Source organism: Panicum hallii, chromosome 4, assembly GCF_002211085.1.
Source record: "Panicum hallii strain FIL2 chromosome 4, PHallii_v3.1, whole genome shotgun sequence".
Classification (NCBI taxonomy): domain Eukaryota; kingdom Viridiplantae; phylum Streptophyta; class Magnoliopsida; order Poales; family Poaceae; genus Panicum; species Panicum hallii.
The window spans coordinates 48,881,533-48,898,679 of record NC_038045.1 but is presented as its reverse complement, the minus strand read 5'-3'; the positions used below and the strand labels follow the sequence as shown (position 1 = coordinate 48,898,679).

Genomic DNA, 17,147 nt, shown 5'->3' with positions numbered 1-17,147 from the left:
GAAGATAAAAGAGTTGTAGGCATTTATATGACTTGTTTGGCACAACTCCAACTCCGAAGGTCCAAGATAAAATGCAATTTGCACACCAAATTAAAAAGGTTTAAGCTCTCTACTTAGCTCAAGCTATATCCAAAAATTTGTAGAGCCACCACTCCAACAAATCTTGGATGTGAATCCCCACCAAACACCCCCCATAGAGTCGTGAAATGGTTGGTGGTGCACTAGAGACGTTAATATAAGAGGTGGTAGCAAATGGACATTCTCTATTTTACTATAACTAAAGGGAGTGGATCATGAGGTGATAAAAAACTAATATTTGGTCGATTAATCTTCCAATATGCTACTAGTAAATGAGATTTTCGTTTACTTAGCTAGAGAAGTCACGAAGGTGGCGAGTTGATATAGAAAGTATTGTAGACGGATTCTATTTTCCTATGGTCAGGGGAGCATAAGGACTGCAAGTTGATATAGAAAGTAGTGGCAAGCGGATGTTTTCTTGTCTTGTATGGCAAGGGAATCGTGATGGCAGTCAAGAGGGTAGTGGATTAATATAGAAAGAATTAGCAAGTTAATAGTTGCTGATTATTCTGCCTAGTTGAGTCATAAGGATGGCGAGTTGTCATATAAGTTGGTAGCAGAACAAATTTATTATGGACGGGATTCACAAGGTCGGAAAGTTGATATATAGATCAGTAGCAAGTGAACGTCTTTCCCTTTTACTATATAGACCTTGGTTCTCATCATTATCAAATATCGCAATAGCGCGTGAGCGCGCTTCCATAAAGCTCCCGCTCCGTCCCTAGTGTCGCTGCATCTAAGTGGACTATGGTTAGGTAGGATTCGTGGCGGCAAGAAGAGGAGGGGGTTATTCATACTACGGGAGTCACAAGGTTGACAAGTTGGTATAGAAAGTAGAGCCGAAGCGGATATTTTATATTTTTCTATATAGACCTTGATACTTATCATTGTCAAATATCATTGTGTTTGTGTCAGTGTTGTGTGTGCGCTTGCACATGCCTCTATCAAGCTCTTGCTACACATCTCGTGTCATTGCCTTCGAGTGGCTAGGGTTTGGTGCGTTTAAACTGGCAAGGAGAGGAGTCCGAGTGATGGTTGTTTATATCACCGCAGAGTGCGAGCATATCATGGGCGAGAAAGTGCTCCATGTGAATTATAGGTAGAGGAGGTGCGGGGGTTGTAAGTGGGAGTTTCTATCTCATCTACATTAGAAAAGGGAAGACATTGTAGTAATGGATAATACCTAGGAAGAGCATGGGCTAGGCTAGCTTTGATATTTGAACCTTCTTCTATGCTCAAATTATAATTTTTGAGGTATATTATGGTGGGTTTAGATATATCATCGTTTATGCCATCTTTCTTATTGTATTTAATTGCTACTAGACAAATATATTCTATATTTGCTAAGATTTGATTCTCGAGCATATGTGAGAAACTACCCAAATCAAACAAATTAAACCAAGCTATCGACTAATGGCTTAACTTTTTAACACTATTAATCCTTAGTAGTTGCCACATCAAGCTCTGGCTCTATGTGGGATAGGTTTGGTGGGGCTGGGACGGCACAAAGATGCGAGAGGCTATTTATACCCGTCATAAGGATGACAAGTTAATATAGAAAGTAGTAGCTAGTTGATATTTTCTATTTTTTATATCCAGGAGAATCAAGAGGGTAGTGAATTAATATATAAAACAATAACAAGTGAATATTTGTTAATTATTGTGACTATTGCGCCACAAGCACGGCGAGTTGACAAAGAAAGCTTGCATTTATATGGACGGGAGTCATGAAGGCGACGAGTTGATATATGAAGCATAAGCAAGTGGATGTTTTCTTTATTATGGCCAAGGGAACAGGGTAGGAGTTGATATAGAAAGCAGTAGCAAATGAACATTTTCCATTTCACTATAAAGAGTTTGATACTCATCATTTTCAAAACTCATTGTGTGTGGCTTGTTTGAGTGTGTGTGCACGCGCGAATGCCTTGTGTCATTGACATACCTATTTCTGCGGTCTCCGTCAACCTCACACTCCACCTCTAGTGTAGGGCTCTCCTTGAAATGGCGTGACTCACGAGTGGCACTCTTGCCACAAAATTTCTTATGTCTGGACCGGATCTCGTTAAAACGTTGGATCTGAGGTTGGAATGCTGAGATGTCGGACTCATTTTCCCAGGTACATTCCTCATATGTAAGTTCCTTCCATTTCACATAGTACTCCCGCTCGCTGGTGGAGCATTTTCTGTTTACTGAACAATGTAGAAAATCTCAATATAAGATAAATTCTGCTAAATGGAAATTAACGTGCGTGTGCAAGGGAGATGGTAGGTGGGCATATAAATGGACATGACCATCATGACATGGAAAAATAGCACTATGAAGCTAAAGTGGAAGTAATGGTTTTAGCATGAGTAATTGGGTACAATCACTTCATTCTAGATCATGGAATTTCAATGTCACATGAGTTTCATTATTGTTTGATTATTGTGACTATTGCGCCACAAGTACGGCGAGTTGACAAAGAAAGCGTGCATTTATATGGACGGGAGTCATGAAGGCGGCGAGTTGATATATGAAGCATAACCAAGTGGGTGTTTTCTTTATTATTTCCAAGGGAACCACGAGGGGTAGAAGTTGATAAAGAAAGCGGTAACGGATGAACGTTTTCCATTTCACTATATATAAAGAGCTTGATACTCATCATTTTCAAAACTCATTGTGTGTGGCTTGTTTGAGAGGTGGGGAGGGAGTGTGTGTGTGGGCGCGGGCGCGCACACGCATGGTCTCCGTCAACCTCTCACCCCACCTCTAGTGTAGTTGCCTCCAAGTGGACTAGGGTTTGGTGGGTTTGGAGTGGCGAGTAAAGGAGGATAGCTACTTATACCGTCGCTAGGTGTGAGCACGTTGTGGACGAGAAGTGCATCAAGAATTGAAGGTAGCAACAAGATGGCACTCAGTGTGGACGATAGGCAGAGCTGGTGCGAGGGGTGCAGGTGGGAGTTTCTATCTCATCTACACTAGGGAGGCGAAGAGATAATAGTAATGGATAGTACCTAGGAAGAGCAGGGATTAGGATAGCTTTGCTATTTGAACCTTCCACTATACTCAAATTATGTAAGTGTTGTTCAGAATGATTAAATCCAACATCAACAATGCAAAAAAAAAACTTGCATTGCTCGTTAGCTTTGGAGAAAAACTTAGTTCCAAAATATAGTTTTTGAGGTATTGACTCTTTATAGCGTTGGATAACATAGGTACATTATGTTAGGTGCGGACATATCACCATTTTTGTTATTTTTCTTATTATATTTAATTGTTACTACGTTAAACTCTTCTTTTTATGTATTCCGTATTTAGTTATTTACTATGATTTGATTCTTGATTACATGCGAGGAACTATCCAAATCAAACAAGTTAAATTGAATTGTTAACCAGCAGCTAATCTGTTTCACACCAGTAATCCTTGGTAGACACCACATGCATGTCTCATAAAGGTATACGAGTTTATTGAGTTGTAGGTCATACACAAACATACACAAACACAAAAATTAGAAACATAGTTAAGTGTACAAGACACACATCAAGAGTTTACGCAGTAGCGGAAGAGTTCACAGCATCATACGCATCTCATTGGAATTGCATATGGTTTTATTGTTCATGCCATCTCATGAGCTAAAGTACAGGTGGGTTATCATCGTCATTGTACTCTTTGTAGGGGAGAAATAGCCACCATAGATGGCGCTTTGCCCGCCCACAATACAACTTATTGGTAGATACTGTAAGTGTACTTTATAATTTAAAGACGTAACCATAGCATTACTAATTCGGTGGATGCAAGATTTACAGTAACATAGGAGGGCAATGTACATTTGCATAAAAGAATTTCATGAACCGAATGAGCAAAATATATTAGCACCTATTAGCCAATTCGGCTGCCATTTCTGAGGTCGCATCTGCAGCTGTAAAAATGGCAGTCGAACAAGTCGGTCAAGCATCATTTATAAAGTTCATAATGTAAATCTTATCATAAGCTCAATCTTCTATAAGCTGGTATATGAAATTCTACGACGAAGTCTAACAGCAGCTAGCAACAGCCGCTACATCCGGACTATTCCTTTTATACTATAAAATGTGACAAATGCACCTAAAAAATGTGTAACTTATTATACTGAGCTTACAATTCCCATAATAAACATATGGTTTATATGAAAAGGTACTCATCATCGAAGCAACAACTATAAAATCATCAACCGATGTAGCTGAATCTACCGTACCCATCTAAGTTCAATTGGATCCCACATTTTATTTTATCCTCATCTAGAAGTTGTATTAGACAAATGTTATTATAGCTCGCGAGCAGTGGTGTCATTGCCACCGCTCGATTTCCACTGGGAATAGTTATAGTTGCTTATGTAGAATGGATAATCAACTAAAATCTGAAAGCTAAAAGTTAAAATTAAGGATCTACTCTTTGTTGCTTTTCAGCTGAAAACTATACCCAGAACCATTAAAAGCCTTCATAGTCTAGTTACATGGCTAATTATACTATGAAATGGGTAAGCCTTGTTGAGTATTAGTATACTCAGCCTTGCATTATGACTTTTATTCCAGATAATCCCTCTGAGGACTCTACTCTGCCCGTGCCATGGACCTATGCTCTTCCCGATGGTTGGTCCGTGGAGTGGGATCCGTCCCCGGTCAACACAGGTCCCTCCGAGTGATGTTGAGCATGGGCTTAGCTCAAATATCCGTTGTGCGACGTCTGTAGTCACGTTTTGTTTTCCGCTGCAGATACTTCAACCTAAACAGTATTGTACAAATTCGTACTAGCTAGATCTTGCTACGATGTTTGAATACTAATGTAATATTATACCTATGATGTAAAAATGGTTGGCAGTTGTATCTCTGGACTCGCCTTCATGCGAGATATCTTGTTTTGATCCCGTGACAGATAGTTTTATCGGTACTTTACCCGACAGACTACAGGGTTACATCATTTGAAGTGCCACAGCTCAGCTCACCTCCCGCCGGAGATAGAAGAGATCGGCCGTGCTGTTACTTCCTTCAGTTCTTTTTGTTACTTCTCTTTTTTTTTCCTCTTTTGTCTTCCGACCAGACATCTTCTTTCTCCTCTGTTCCAAATCGGGAGGGCTCTCAAGCTAAGCTTAAATCAGAGCCCTCTCGGTTCAGATTTTGCGAAAACTTTAACAGAGAATGGCCGGTGCAGAAGACGACAATACACTCACTCGATCGATTGGTAAATATGAGCGACATGTTGCACATGCGGCACTTAATCAGAGTGCAATGCAGTATATACAGCTCGGTGAGTCATAAGCAAATGACAGTACGATGTTTCCGCTTATACCGTGAAGCAATGATATGACAAGTGTAGATTTCAAACAAGAAACAAGAAGGCACATAAGCATCCCTCCGTTACGCGGCGTTCTTTGCTGTATCAAAGTCTACAGAAAATTCAGCATCCTGGAACAACGCTTCTCTGGGCCATTTCCTGTCTGGTTGAATTAATAAGCAGCATAATGATGTACCAGTTAAACACTCATAAGGCTGATTTTTCAAATATATTTAACCACCCAGAAATGCACTGCATCTTAGGAATTCATCGGTAATTTCAATTCATCAAATGGATGGACACATAAGTGTAACAAAGATTGTGTCTGAAACTATTTTTGACGCGTGCAGATCAAAAGAAAAAAAAATCAAGCCATCAGAAACTAGTAAAATAGGAATCCTCAAAGATGCACCCATTTCAACTTCAAGCAAAATACACGGCTTTAACAAGGTACTAGCATGCCATGACCATGAGCTTTGGCAGGATTTACTTAATATGTGTACATTTTAAAACTAGTGTTATCCTAGGCAGTGCTTCCAATAGTTTACAAGAGGTGCATTTCACAAGCCTGCCACAAAATCTGCACATTGTAACACATTAATATTGGTTTTCCTGCTCTGCGATGTTGATTGGGTACTTGGAAAGAAAAGCAATAAAACTGACTTCGCATTGCAATATTCATGTCATACTGACACTAATTGTTTGCATTTTCCATCGATTACATTCTTTGTGGATGATGTATGAGAATCAAAATAAGTACAATGCAAAGATTACATATGAACTGTTTGATTTAATTGTATGCAGAGGTTACAACCATGAAGGCTCCTTTGCAAGCAATTGTTTTAGGAACAAAGCTTAGCACTTTATTCAAGTAAGTTGCTACACAAGATTAAGTACTGCATATTTCACACATCATTTATGTGAACTTAGTGCTGCTCCATCAACGATCAGACATACATAACACCAGCAGCTGAAACAACCCCTGGAATTTGTGGGTGGGCTATAATAAGGAGCGAATTGGTAAAAAAAAGGGTCACCTCCATGCATGCTCTCCCACCAAGACATCAATTCCTTCCCAGCGGAAGCGACCGGCATGAATATGTCTCCTGGAAATCTGACTTCCTGGAGGATGTGAAAATCGACGCATACACTTCCTTATTCGCATGGGCTGGCGCATGGTCCGCAGCCTTGAAGCGCTTTGCCACGGCAGCCTCCCCCTTCTTGCCGTTCTCCAACTTCTCAGCCCCTGCCGCCGCCATAGCAGTGGCAGCATGCTTACTGCCACTCAGCCCATTGCCAACCTTCTTGTCCTTTTTCTCCTTCACCTTCCCCCTCTCCTCCTCCATCCTCTTCCTCAGCACGGCCACCTCCTCCTCGGTCCCGTTGATGGGCATCTTATCCGCCTCCTCAAACTCCTTGTGGCAGACGAGGCACGCGGACGTCTTCACCTCCTTGAGCGCCTTCACGCTGAGCACGTGGCCGCACCCGCGGAGCGCCAGGAACTGGTACTTCCCGTTGAACTCCAGCCCCGTCACGGGGCACTGGAACCGGACCTCCTCCCCGGCGGCGTCCCCGTCCGGCCTCGGGTGCAGGTGGATGGGGATCATGTCGCGGAGCCCCCGGATGTGGGAGAGCGCCTTGGGCAGGCGCTTGTGGAGCAGCGCCTCGACGAGGGCCTCCTTGTTGTAGAGGTTCCCGAGCCGGTCGGCGACGGCGGGCGCCGCCAGGGGCTCCCCGGAGAGCGCGCAGCAGGTGAAGCGCGAGAGGCGGGTCTCGTTGGGGTCCACCTTGTCGGGCTTCTTGGCGAGGTACATGGAGAGGTAGCAGTCGCGGGACTCGGCGCCCGTGGCGCCGCCGTCGCCGCCCCCGCCGCGGAGCGCGCGGAGGCGGAGCTGGACGGAGGCGGAGGGCGGGAGCGCGGCGACGCGGGAGGTGGGGGGGAGCGGGCGGCCGCCGGAGGTGAGGTAGTAGGAGGAGGAGGGGAGCGGGAGGGAGGCGAGGAGGTCGGAGACTCGGAGGTGGGAGGGGACGGTGAGGTACCGTGGGGGGAGGGAGAGGTCGTCGAGGCGGAGGATGACCGCCCTGGCTGCGCCGGAGGAGGGTGCCGCGGGCCCGGCCATGGCGGGCTAGGGTTAGGGTTCCGGCGACGGGGAGGCGGTAGCTGGATCGGGGAGCGGAGGAAGGGGAGGGAGGGAGGTCGGAAGGAGACGATGCGAGAGGGGAATTGCCGATCACGGATTCGAGATGGTCCGGTCCGGCCCGGTGCGAGAGGGGGCGGTGCGCGTTGGCTTCGGCTGGAAAAGCTGACGCGGAGTCGGCGGGGCCGCGAGGGTGAAACCGACGCTGTTTCTGGGCCGAGTGGGCTGGGCTGGAAACAGGGAAGAAGGAAGTCGGCGCACGTGAGAACGTTCGTTGGGCCGGCCTTCGAGAGGCCAGCCGTGCGCGCGCCGCCGCCCCTCGTCTCGTCGTCGTCGGTCCTGCAGCTCGTTCGTGGCGAAATCAGCGGGGCTCGGTCGGATGAAAAAACTCATCATCATCAGATGCCACGGACACGATCTCGGAGATGCGATTCCCGTATGTTTTTTTTTATGGAGGAGCCACCAGTTCTTTGTTGCAGCCGACCGACCGTCCAGCGACTCTCGCACACAGGGCCCGATTCTGCGATCGCACTCCCATCCATCCATCGCCTCCTTTGCCTAACCATCAGAGTTGACAGACACAAATCTTTAAGCCCGGTCGAGTTACGGGAGGCCAACTGTACATACTTCACCCGTCCATCGCCAACGTGCGTCCACCTCGCCTCGCCCGCGAATCTTCCAAACCTCCTCTGGTCGTATCGCATGATCACGCTCGCCCTTGTTCTTCAACCTTTCACCATTTGTTTTTGGTTTCTCCACCCAACAATCACGACGACGTGCGCGCGATCGAACCAGAGGGAGGAACCACCAGCTCTTTGTCCACCACGCTTAGTAGTAGCCTGCACATCAGATCGATCGAACTCGATCGTCGTCATCGTCGTCCTGGCCGGCATCTCAATCATTGAAAGAGCACTGCACCTCAATTCTCGAGAGGGGAATGAAAGATACGGCGTTCCTCCTCACCAATCGCCTAGTTGCGCACATGGTACGGTACCGCTGTTCCGCGAAACGTGCAATAAAGAACCAGCCCACGAAGCAGAAGGTCAAAGGGCGGCAATGGAGCTAGGAAAGGGCAATGGAAAATATATTGGAGGAAAACGAAGGTATAGTATATGATGTCATGGCAGGATGCTACGACGTCACGCGATCCTAGTTACACCCTTTGTTTGATACAGTACAGTTGTCGGCTTGTCGCCCGGCCAGGATCCTCCTACGATCGATCCTCCCACCGGTCACTGCTTACCGCCGCCGCCACCGACGTCCTTGGTGGATCGCGGATCGTCGCCGCCGCCTCCGGCGCTGCTAGCGGACGCCGGCGACGTCGCCGCAGCGGCGGCGGCGGCGCAGTTGCTGGCGTCGTGCGGCTGGCCGGGAGGAGCGGGGCTGGCGGCGGTGGCGGCGGGGTGGCGGAGGACCGGCGGCGGGCGGGAGAGGAGCGACGCGGAGGAGGTGGCGGAGGAGATGGCGGACGCCAGGGAGATGGGCATCAGGCACAGGCCCTTGCCCTGCAGGTACTGCATGGCCGTGCCCATGTCCTCCTCCATCATCTTGGCCACCTGGTTCTCCGCCACACGCAGCCCGCCGCCGCCGTTCCCGTTCTCGCCGCTGCCGTTGCCGTTGGCCTTGGTGGCAGCGCTGCCCTTTGCACCGCCGCCGCTGTTGCTGCTGCTTCCGTTGCTATTGCCCTGCGGAAACAAGTAGTAGCACGATGCTTCTCAGAATTGATCGAAACTACAATCAACTGACTACTGATCTCTGAACTGCAGGCAATGGCATCGAGCGTTCCAATACCTCCGAGGACATGCTTGCAACCAGGGGCGCCATGCCGGCCGCGCCGCCCAGCCGGCTCATGCTCAGAACCTGCAACACAATGCGCATGCATCAAGCTCGGTCAGCGGACTCATCAGCATTGTCACTGCGGCAAGCCGGGATCAATGACACCTGAACTATCACTTGTCAGCAATTCAGCATTGTTAAGAATTCAGAAGTGGCATCGTCACCTTGACTTGGAGCTGCAGGAACTTCACGTAGTCGATGATCTCGTCCAGCATCGACGCCTTGTCCGTCTGCAAAACCAAAACCCCATGTCGCCATTTCAGTGTCGTCGCTCGACGGCCACACATTTCCCCCATTTCTTCATGTTATACTCCATTATTTCTACCAGACTGATCGATCGATCGGCATGCCGCCATTGATCACCTCTTCGGAAATTCAGGGACAAATTGAGCAAAACAAGGCATCGAATGCCCCCCACATGCCCATTTACTGCGCTCCAGAGTCCACATATAGTAGCTGGCGCAAGACTACTCTCCCCCCAGTTCATTCAAAGTTTTCAGGGCGTTGCAGACTTGCAGTGCCAAGTATCCAGCACATCGATCACATCACATCGAATGAGCTCGACAGGACAGGAGCAGCGCGCCAGCGCGCTACCCTCACCTACCTGCCGGCCCCGTTTCTGCTGCTAGCTTAGTTAGCCTGTCGCTGCCACTCGATCGCGTAAACGGGCAAGCGTCCCCGTCGGCCGTCGCACGCGCGCGTGGGTCGGGAAAGATTCCCGCTTTTCCGCCGGAGAGCGAAACGACGAGATCGAGGGCGCAAAAGCGGCAGAGCAGCAGCGACGGCGACGTTGAAGACGTGAGAAATAAAGGAGAAAGGAGAAGGGAGGTAGGGGACGGATCGAGGTTGCCGACCTTGTTGGCGTTCGGGACCAGCTCCTGCAGCGACTTCATCCGCTCCGCGATCCTCTCCCTCCGGAGCTGCGGAATGGATCGTCAGAAGTTCAGAAATTCCAAGTTAATTCGTAGAACTGTAGGATCAAACAAATATGAGTTCATAATTTTTTTCTGATGGTTCGTGAACATTGATAGGTCAATCAACGGCGTAAAATTGTATCATCCAAGTTAAATAATGGCTTTCAAGGATGTGAATTGCATTGCAGCGAATATATAGGTTGAGGCTTTGCAATGTTTTTCTCACATGCGTGAATGAACAAGTTGAATTTTATTTTCTTAGAAAAAAAAGAGGAATTCAGAGAACAGAAAGGTGGTGGGAGGAGAGTGGCGATGTGCGTGGCATACACGTTCGGCTATGCTGTGGGGGTCGGTGGCTTGCCCTCTCCTCGCCCGCTGTCGCACCTGCCGCGGCGGTGCCGCGCCGCCGCCGGCCGATGAAGCTGCGCCGCCAGCGGGTGTTGTTGCGCCGCCGCTCACCGCCGGTCCTCCCAGGCTCTGAGGGGACACCGATCCTCCCTGCGACAGACGACGACATCATGGTACATGAAATTAAAGAAGGGTTCTTGGCATATAAGCTGGTGGTGAGTCGTGACCTTACCTGGGCAAATTGTGGCTGCACGGCGGCCGCGCCGTGCATCCCGAACCCGTTGAACATGGAGTGATCGCCTCCCTGCTGGACGCGCGCGCGCAAGCGGGATCCATGGCAATCAAACGCTCAAAAGGTTAAGGAAAGATCTAGACAAGGAGAACGGAAGCATAATTGGGTCCAAGACGACGAGTCTTACGGCGGAGTTGGGCGACCTGAAGCCGCCCTCCATCTCCTCCCGCGCCGGCGCCGAACGGTCCGTGAACAGCGGCAGAGGGGAGAACCCGGCGCTCTCCTCGGCCCCGGCGCCCGCCAGGCCGCCGCCGTGGCGGTGCAGGTCGCTGAGCTGCAGCATGACCGGGGAGGAGGAGGGGGAGGACTTGACGACGTCCCCGCCGATCTGGTGCTGCCGGAGGCGCGACACGAGCAGCGCCGACGAGTCGTCGCCGAAGGCGGCCTGCACGGCGGCGTCCTCGGCGCCCGCGGGGAGCTCCCAGGGCGACTTGGCGCCCCCGGCGCCCAGGTCCGCCCACGCCGACGGCAGCGTGGAGAGCATCTGGTCGAAGAAGTCGTCGGCCTGCTGCGGCCCGCCCTCGCCGCCGGCCATCTCGCGGCCGCCCGGCTGCATGGCGCTGATTGAAGCCGCTGTGTGGTCTAGGTAACGGAGGTGAGTAAAGGCGCTTCGGAAATGCTGGGTGGGAGGAAGGAGGGATGGGGAACTCGCGGCTCGCGCGGTTTTATAACAGGGTCTGCCAATTTCAGTTTTTTTTTTAAAAAAAACTGAGCTTAGTTCGTGCAACACATTGGCATTTTAGATTTAATTTGTTAGGAGAACCGAAACTGGAATGCAGCCACGTAAACTTGTGAGAGTCCAGTTCCAAGAAAATATTCAAATAGCAGAAGCAAGATCGAGCAAGTTGGCACACCTTCGTTCTATGATTCTCACCGCAACAAACCTGAAGATCTCTACCATTTTCCAAAATTTACAGGAAATTTGCAAGAATAGGTGCAATTCCAGCAAAATTTGAAAAAAATGGCGTTCTGGAGCAAGCCTTTACGAAACCAGGCATTCCAATTTAAACATCTTCTGCTCTGCTCTGTTCGGCAAGATCTTGATCTTTTATGCTCACGTTCTGCATAATGCCACAGCTGAACGGTGATTGTTCAGGGCTCATGCAGTTGGACCTCTCCCAGTTCAGGCTGCAGTTCTGGGCTGCACACGTGCGGCAACATACGCATTGGAGACTGGAGAAGGCAAGAAGTTACGGCACGCACGTGCCCAGCACCGTGTGCGCGTGCGGACTGCGGAGAGTAAACGACCCATATGACAAAATGGCATCCGATGGGAGATCGACAGGTAAATGCAGTTATCAGTAGCGCAAAAGATTCAGAGTCAGAATTAGACTAATTAAGAAAACGTCAAGGAAGAACAGGGTCATTAACCACCGGGATTATTCTGAAGCCCCCACTACGAGCCATGTCTGATGTTCTTTCAACTAAAATAAGCAGCACAAAGTGCGGGTTTTCTATCTGGTAAGGCGATATGATTATTTACTGGCAGCTTACTAATAATGAGGAGGATCCAATGACTTTGCATAGCAAAATGCTCTCAGATCCTTTGGTAAAGTGAAAAAAGGTCTGGCTGATTGAGAAGAACCTGCAACTTGTAAAAGATAAAGATAAATAAGATCAAGATAATAATTGTTCAAAATGGAAAAGATTAAGATCAATACCAGCTTTATGTACCCGCTTTTGCAGATATAAGATTAATAGTTTACAGTATTACATGTAACTACGAAGGTTCGTGGCCGGCACAAGCTAACTATTGTTATTTTGCGGAGCACTGATGCTAGAGGTGGACACACTGGAATCACTTTGACTTCTAGATTCGTCTACAGCTAAAGCATTCATATGAATATAGAGACAGTATTATAGATAGTTACCCAATTAATATCCTAGAACTTCTTCTAATAGTTACCCAATTCATCTCTTAGAACTTCTTCCAATAGTTGCCCCATTCATCTCTTAGAACATTTTTTTCCCCACGGACTATCTCTTAGCACTAATAATCTCTATACATCCAACACCACAGCTTTGTCTATTCCTACATACACACTTCTACCAGCATTTTTAGTTGTTGATCCATCTATGTTCTTTTGCCCAAGCTGCCTTTTGTGCAAGAGACGACTCAATTCTTCTCCACTGCGGATCTTAAAAGATCATGATAGCAAAAGCATAGGCACAACTAAGACGTAGTAAAAAGAATAAAGATAGCATGATGCAGAATTGGTCGAGGCAATAACCCACTTAGTGCGTATGATTATTTAGGATCGGATAATCCGTTGACAAGGGGCTAAGAAGAGCGCGCGATCGCCAGTTTTATTCTCTCCTCCCTCGTCTAGAAAAAGAAGCGTGCACGGGGGTGGCACGAAGTCAGCAGGGAGCATTAACTGCTGACACATTCCTCTTGCAGAGCTGAAGATCCAAGGGGAATGGACGGATCAGTGGGAGAAGCAGTGGCAGGGTTTAGGTCAGTCAATCCCCGCATTAACTGCACTAATCAAATCTGGTTGCAACATTAATGGCCCCTGGATTAGTTTAATCCGCCTGCATCCGAACTCCCCAACAGCCATGGATGGAGATGATAGAGGAGATTAATGTCCTGTCGTTCATACTATAATGGATTGGAGAGAAATTCCATCCATGGACGTCCATGTTTCTAGTGAATGCTGCACAAGAAAGAGCCAAGCGCTTAACTGAAGGCTATGCCTAAGAGCCAAGTGCATTTGCACAAGAAAGAGGGCACAAGTCAAAGAAGAAACCAGCACTTTCGGGGAAGGAAAGTGTAGTGCCACAAAGAACATGAAGACAGGGACCAGAGCAGTTTCTAAAAGAACATGAATAACTTGAGTGCTAACATTCTATAGGAATTTGAATACTTAATTTCTGCAATATGAATTAGCAAGGACAGCAGAAAAAAGGTTTAAGATCACAACAGGTCAAATATAAAGCAAAAAGATAGGAATACCCATAACTTATGCATTTTACTGCTAGTGCAATCATGGGAGCATGATGGTAGTTTATTTATTTCTCCATGGTAAGTCCGTCTGGTGCGTCAAGGTTGGTTATCCTTTTGGTCCTAAAGTTGATGTTTATCTCAACTTGGATTGATTCAATCTCTGAGTTGCCTATGTACTAAGGCAAATGCATAGTAGTTTGATACTGTACCTTTTTTCAAAGAAAAAAAAGATACAGTAAGAGTTCGATGCACACAAATGAATGAATTCTCTCATAATGGCAGATACACTGATTTTCAAATCCGACCACAACATGCCACTTGACGGCTGGAAAAACCACAGACTGACAGACATTCAAAGTAATGCTTACCAGTGCACTAGTTATAATGTCTCACAAAAATCCAAAATCTCTATGAATTGCGATTCTGACACTTTCAGTTTGCTTGTTTAATGAAGCTTGGAAGTTTGGAGCACCATACTGCTATTACGCAGATAAATCCAGATACAGAAACAAGGCTGTGTTACTTTGCATCAGCATTTTCAGAGTTAGCCATCTCCACGATGGCAAGGGAGGTTTACTACATCAAAGTGTGCTCCATATCATTTATCCATCTCCCAGATAATGCCGCCATCCTCTGAATGCAGCAATGAACAAGAGTATGAATGTGAGCTAAGTATGTGAGATAAGAAAGCAAAGTATGCAATCCATGCTATCAGTGCTACAGTTCATAACTGGTAAGAAAATCAATTGCTCGTGCTATGAAATCCAGGAATATACCTTTGATCTTTTTGTTTATCCACACCTCAAGCAGCATCCCTGCACCAATCCCAGCAGCACAAACAGCACCATGGCCAATGAAGAAGGCCACGACCGCCGAGGCAGAAAATAACAGTCAGGGACTTGTCTAATTTTCTTTGGGAGACGTTTCTTAACAATCGGCTGGCTAGATTCAGTAGTCACTGAGCCACCCACAGTCTTCCAGTCCACATTTTTCAGGATATCTTTCGAGTCTTCAGTGGCCATTCCAAAACTGTATATGTATAAATGCTAGTCAGAATTCCACGAATAGCACATGTTCACACAATAGAAATATATTACATTCAGCATGATATCCTTTAAGTTTTCAGTGCCATTCAAAACAGTATGTATAAATGTAATCAGAATTCGACGAATAGCGCATGGAAGACATTCACATAATAGCAATATATTCAATTCTTCGGGATATGCCTCTATGCAAGTTTTCAACATATATTAACAAGCATATTTTGAAACACAAAGTTATGGAGTGGCATATAGTCATAATTCCCCATATATGCAACAAATCGCTTACACACTGAGGTTTATCAAGAAATGCTTCAACCTTACATAAATGATTGATGCAGGTACAGTGGAAACTAGAGCTTATCAATTAAAACCACCGAATTCAATACCTAAAGTCATCAAGGCACAACCTAACATAACCTTCGAATAACACAGCTGTTTTAATACAGAAAGGACAAAAAGAGGACGAGTAACAAGAGCTCAACTGACAGGTTACAGAATCAGCTTAACGTTCCAAATTTCATCCCTTAATAATATTGTGGAAAAAGTCTACATAACCTCCCAACGTATGGATGGTGGATCACATCACCCCCTAACCTACAAAACCGGATTTCTTACCCCCTAAACTAGTGAAAATCATTCATCTAACCCCTGAGGTGGTTTTGCACCCTGGTTTTACTGACTTGGCATGCCACGTTGGATAGGGATGACACCTAGGCGTTGTTGGACCCACCTGTAAGTTCTCCATACTCACAAATTGTATTAAAAATTACATGATTTTTGGAGAGCCTTTTTGCAAAGATTTGGGAGCATGCTCCCATGGCCGACGGCGGCTCTGCTCGATGGACTCACTGGCGCTCCGGCGAGCTAGGGGTGCACTGATTGGCACAGAGAGTAGAGAAGAGGGTGAGGAGGCCATGGGCGAGCTCACCATTGTCAAGCAATGGACGACGGCGATGGGCGGTATGGCAGAAGCTTGAACGGCGGCGGTGGGTGCGCTTCTCCAGCGGCGAATCGGTGACGGAGCGGGACGGAGGAGGTCCACAGCAACTCGGCGAAGCTCGTGGCGGCGAGGAATTGCTCTGCCGGTGACCAATGGTGCCGAATTTTGTGGCAGAAATCGGCGGCCGAGGTCCTTCCGTTGAGCGCTGGAGCTCGGGGCCGGGGGCCGCCTCCTACCGGCGAGGCATGCGTGGAGCTCGGGGCCGGGGATCGTCTCCTGTCGGCGAGGCGTGCGGGGTGCGCGGGCGGGATGGGCCCGCCTCCTGGCGCCTGGCGGTGAGGCACGCGGGGCCCGAGGGGCCGGCGGCGCGGCACGGAGGGAGGGAGCGGCATGGATGGCAGCGCGGGGAGGGAGGGAGTGACGGCTGGTGGCGCGGGAGGGAGGGAGCGGCCGGCGACAGGTGCTTCGTCTGGAGGAAAAGACCCGGTGTCACTGGTAGGTGGGACCCACTCGGCGGGATGACTAGGACAAAACATTGGTGGCCACCTCAGAATCCACCGTGGCGAAAACCACCTACATGGCATGCCAACTTAGCAAAACCACCTAATAAAACCACTTTAGGGGGGTATTTATATGGTTTTGCAAAGGTGAGGAGGTTAGAAACCCAGTTTTGTTGTTCAGGGGTGATGTAATCCACCATTGATACGTTGGGGGCGTTATGTACACTTTTTCCTAATATTATCGCAATCCACACCGCCCCACTGATTCAGCGATGCACTTGATGAATGGAAGAGCTCAATCCAAGGCAAACGCAGCTAAGCACTTGATCTACTCGCGTGGCACAGGATTACAACTCGTCCCCAGAGCGGAAACCAACTAGTTTTGTTAACCAGATAAGACAATCAGGGGAAGGGAACTTCCAAACGGCCTGCTAAAACTGTAGGACAACCAACAGCGATGCGCATATCAGCGGAACTAACGGCGAGTAAGCGAGAGAGAGGGTGGGGGAACAGATTCAGATTTACCGCGTGGCCCGGAGCTCCGCGGCCGGAGGGCAATCGAGACGGCGGCGTCGATGCTGGACGCCTGGAGGTCGGAGGATCGGGACGGCGGGGGCCGGGAAGGCGAAAGCCCTTCGTAGGCTTGTGGGCTAGTAAGTGCAAGAGGGAATCGCCGCCGCCTTGGTGGGCCAGTTACCTAGTAAGTGCGAGAGGGCCGTATGGGATTGGTCTGTGGCAAGCGCAGCCCTCAGCCCGGACTCGCGCGTTGTGGAACACGGGAATGTCTTGCCTCTTTTTTTGCACTGCTGTCTGATCAGTTT

General features: G+C 48.2%; 2 protein-coding genes and 1 pseudogene across 4 annotated transcripts; all 3 read right to left on the bottom strand.

The window, feature by feature from the left end:
• Positions 1 to 5,291: 5,291 nt before the first annotated feature.
• Positions 5,292 to 7,636, bottom strand: LOC112890878 (protein RTF2 homolog). Of its 2 annotated transcripts, none has more exons than XM_025957747.1 (2): positions 6,406 to 7,636; positions 5,292 to 5,531 (listed from the first exon to the last, which is right to left on the bottom strand). In XM_025957747.1, exon 1 carries the CDS (start codon positions 7,486 to 7,488, stop codon positions 6,433 to 6,435), a length of 1,056 nt encoding a protein of 351 aa, XP_025813532.1. In that variant the 5' UTR covers positions 7,489 to 7,636; the 3' UTR covers positions 5,292 to 5,531; positions 6,406 to 6,432. The 2 variants fall into 2 exon arrangements, with proteins under 2 accessions (XP_025813532.1, XP_025813533.1); XM_025957748.1 differs by having other exon boundaries at positions 5,292 to 5,527.
• Positions 7,637 to 8,569: 933 nt separating this feature from the next.
• Positions 8,570 to 11,522, bottom strand: LOC112889723 (transcription factor bHLH82-like). 2 transcript variants are annotated; one of them, XM_025956481.1, is made up of 7 exons: positions 11,024 to 11,522; positions 10,837 to 10,911; positions 10,584 to 10,754; positions 10,197 to 10,262; positions 9,507 to 9,572; positions 9,298 to 9,366; positions 8,570 to 9,191 (listed from the first exon to the last, which is right to left on the bottom strand). In XM_025956481.1, exons 1-7 carry the CDS (start codon positions 11,450 to 11,452, stop codon positions 8,739 to 8,741), a joined length of 1,329 nt encoding a protein of 442 aa, XP_025812266.1. In that variant the 5' UTR covers positions 11,453 to 11,522; the 3' UTR covers positions 8,570 to 8,738. The 2 variants fall into 2 exon arrangements, with proteins under 2 accessions (XP_025812266.1, XP_025812267.1); XM_025956482.1 differs by having other exon boundaries at positions 10,837 to 10,908.
• A 2,563-nt stretch (positions 11,523 to 14,085) lies between these two features.
• On the bottom strand, positions 14,086 to 16,895 carry LOC112889883 (annotated as a pseudogene).
• Positions 16,896 to 17,147: the final 252 nt, after the last annotated feature.

What these genes read in the sequence shown, in the direction of transcription:
- LOC112890878 (XM_025957747.1), bottom strand. Translation starts at nt 7,488, where the DNA reads ATGGCCGGGCCCGCGGCACCCTCCTCCGGCGCAGCCAGGGCGGTCATC.
- LOC112889723 (XM_025956481.1), bottom strand. Translation starts at nt 11,452, where the DNA reads ATGCAGCCGGGCGGCCGCGAGATGGCCGGCGGCGAGGGCGGGCCGCAG. An exon ending in CCCACAGCATAGCCGAACGT is followed by an intron (nt 10,263 to 10,583) that starts GTATGCCACGCA and finishes TCCATTCCGCAG; the next exon opens with CTCCGGAGGGAGAGGATCGC. An exon ending in TCCTGCAGCTCCAAGTCAAG is followed by an intron (nt 9,367 to 9,506) that starts GTGACGATGCCA and finishes ATTGTGTTGCAG; the next exon opens with GTTCTGAGCATGAGCCGGCT.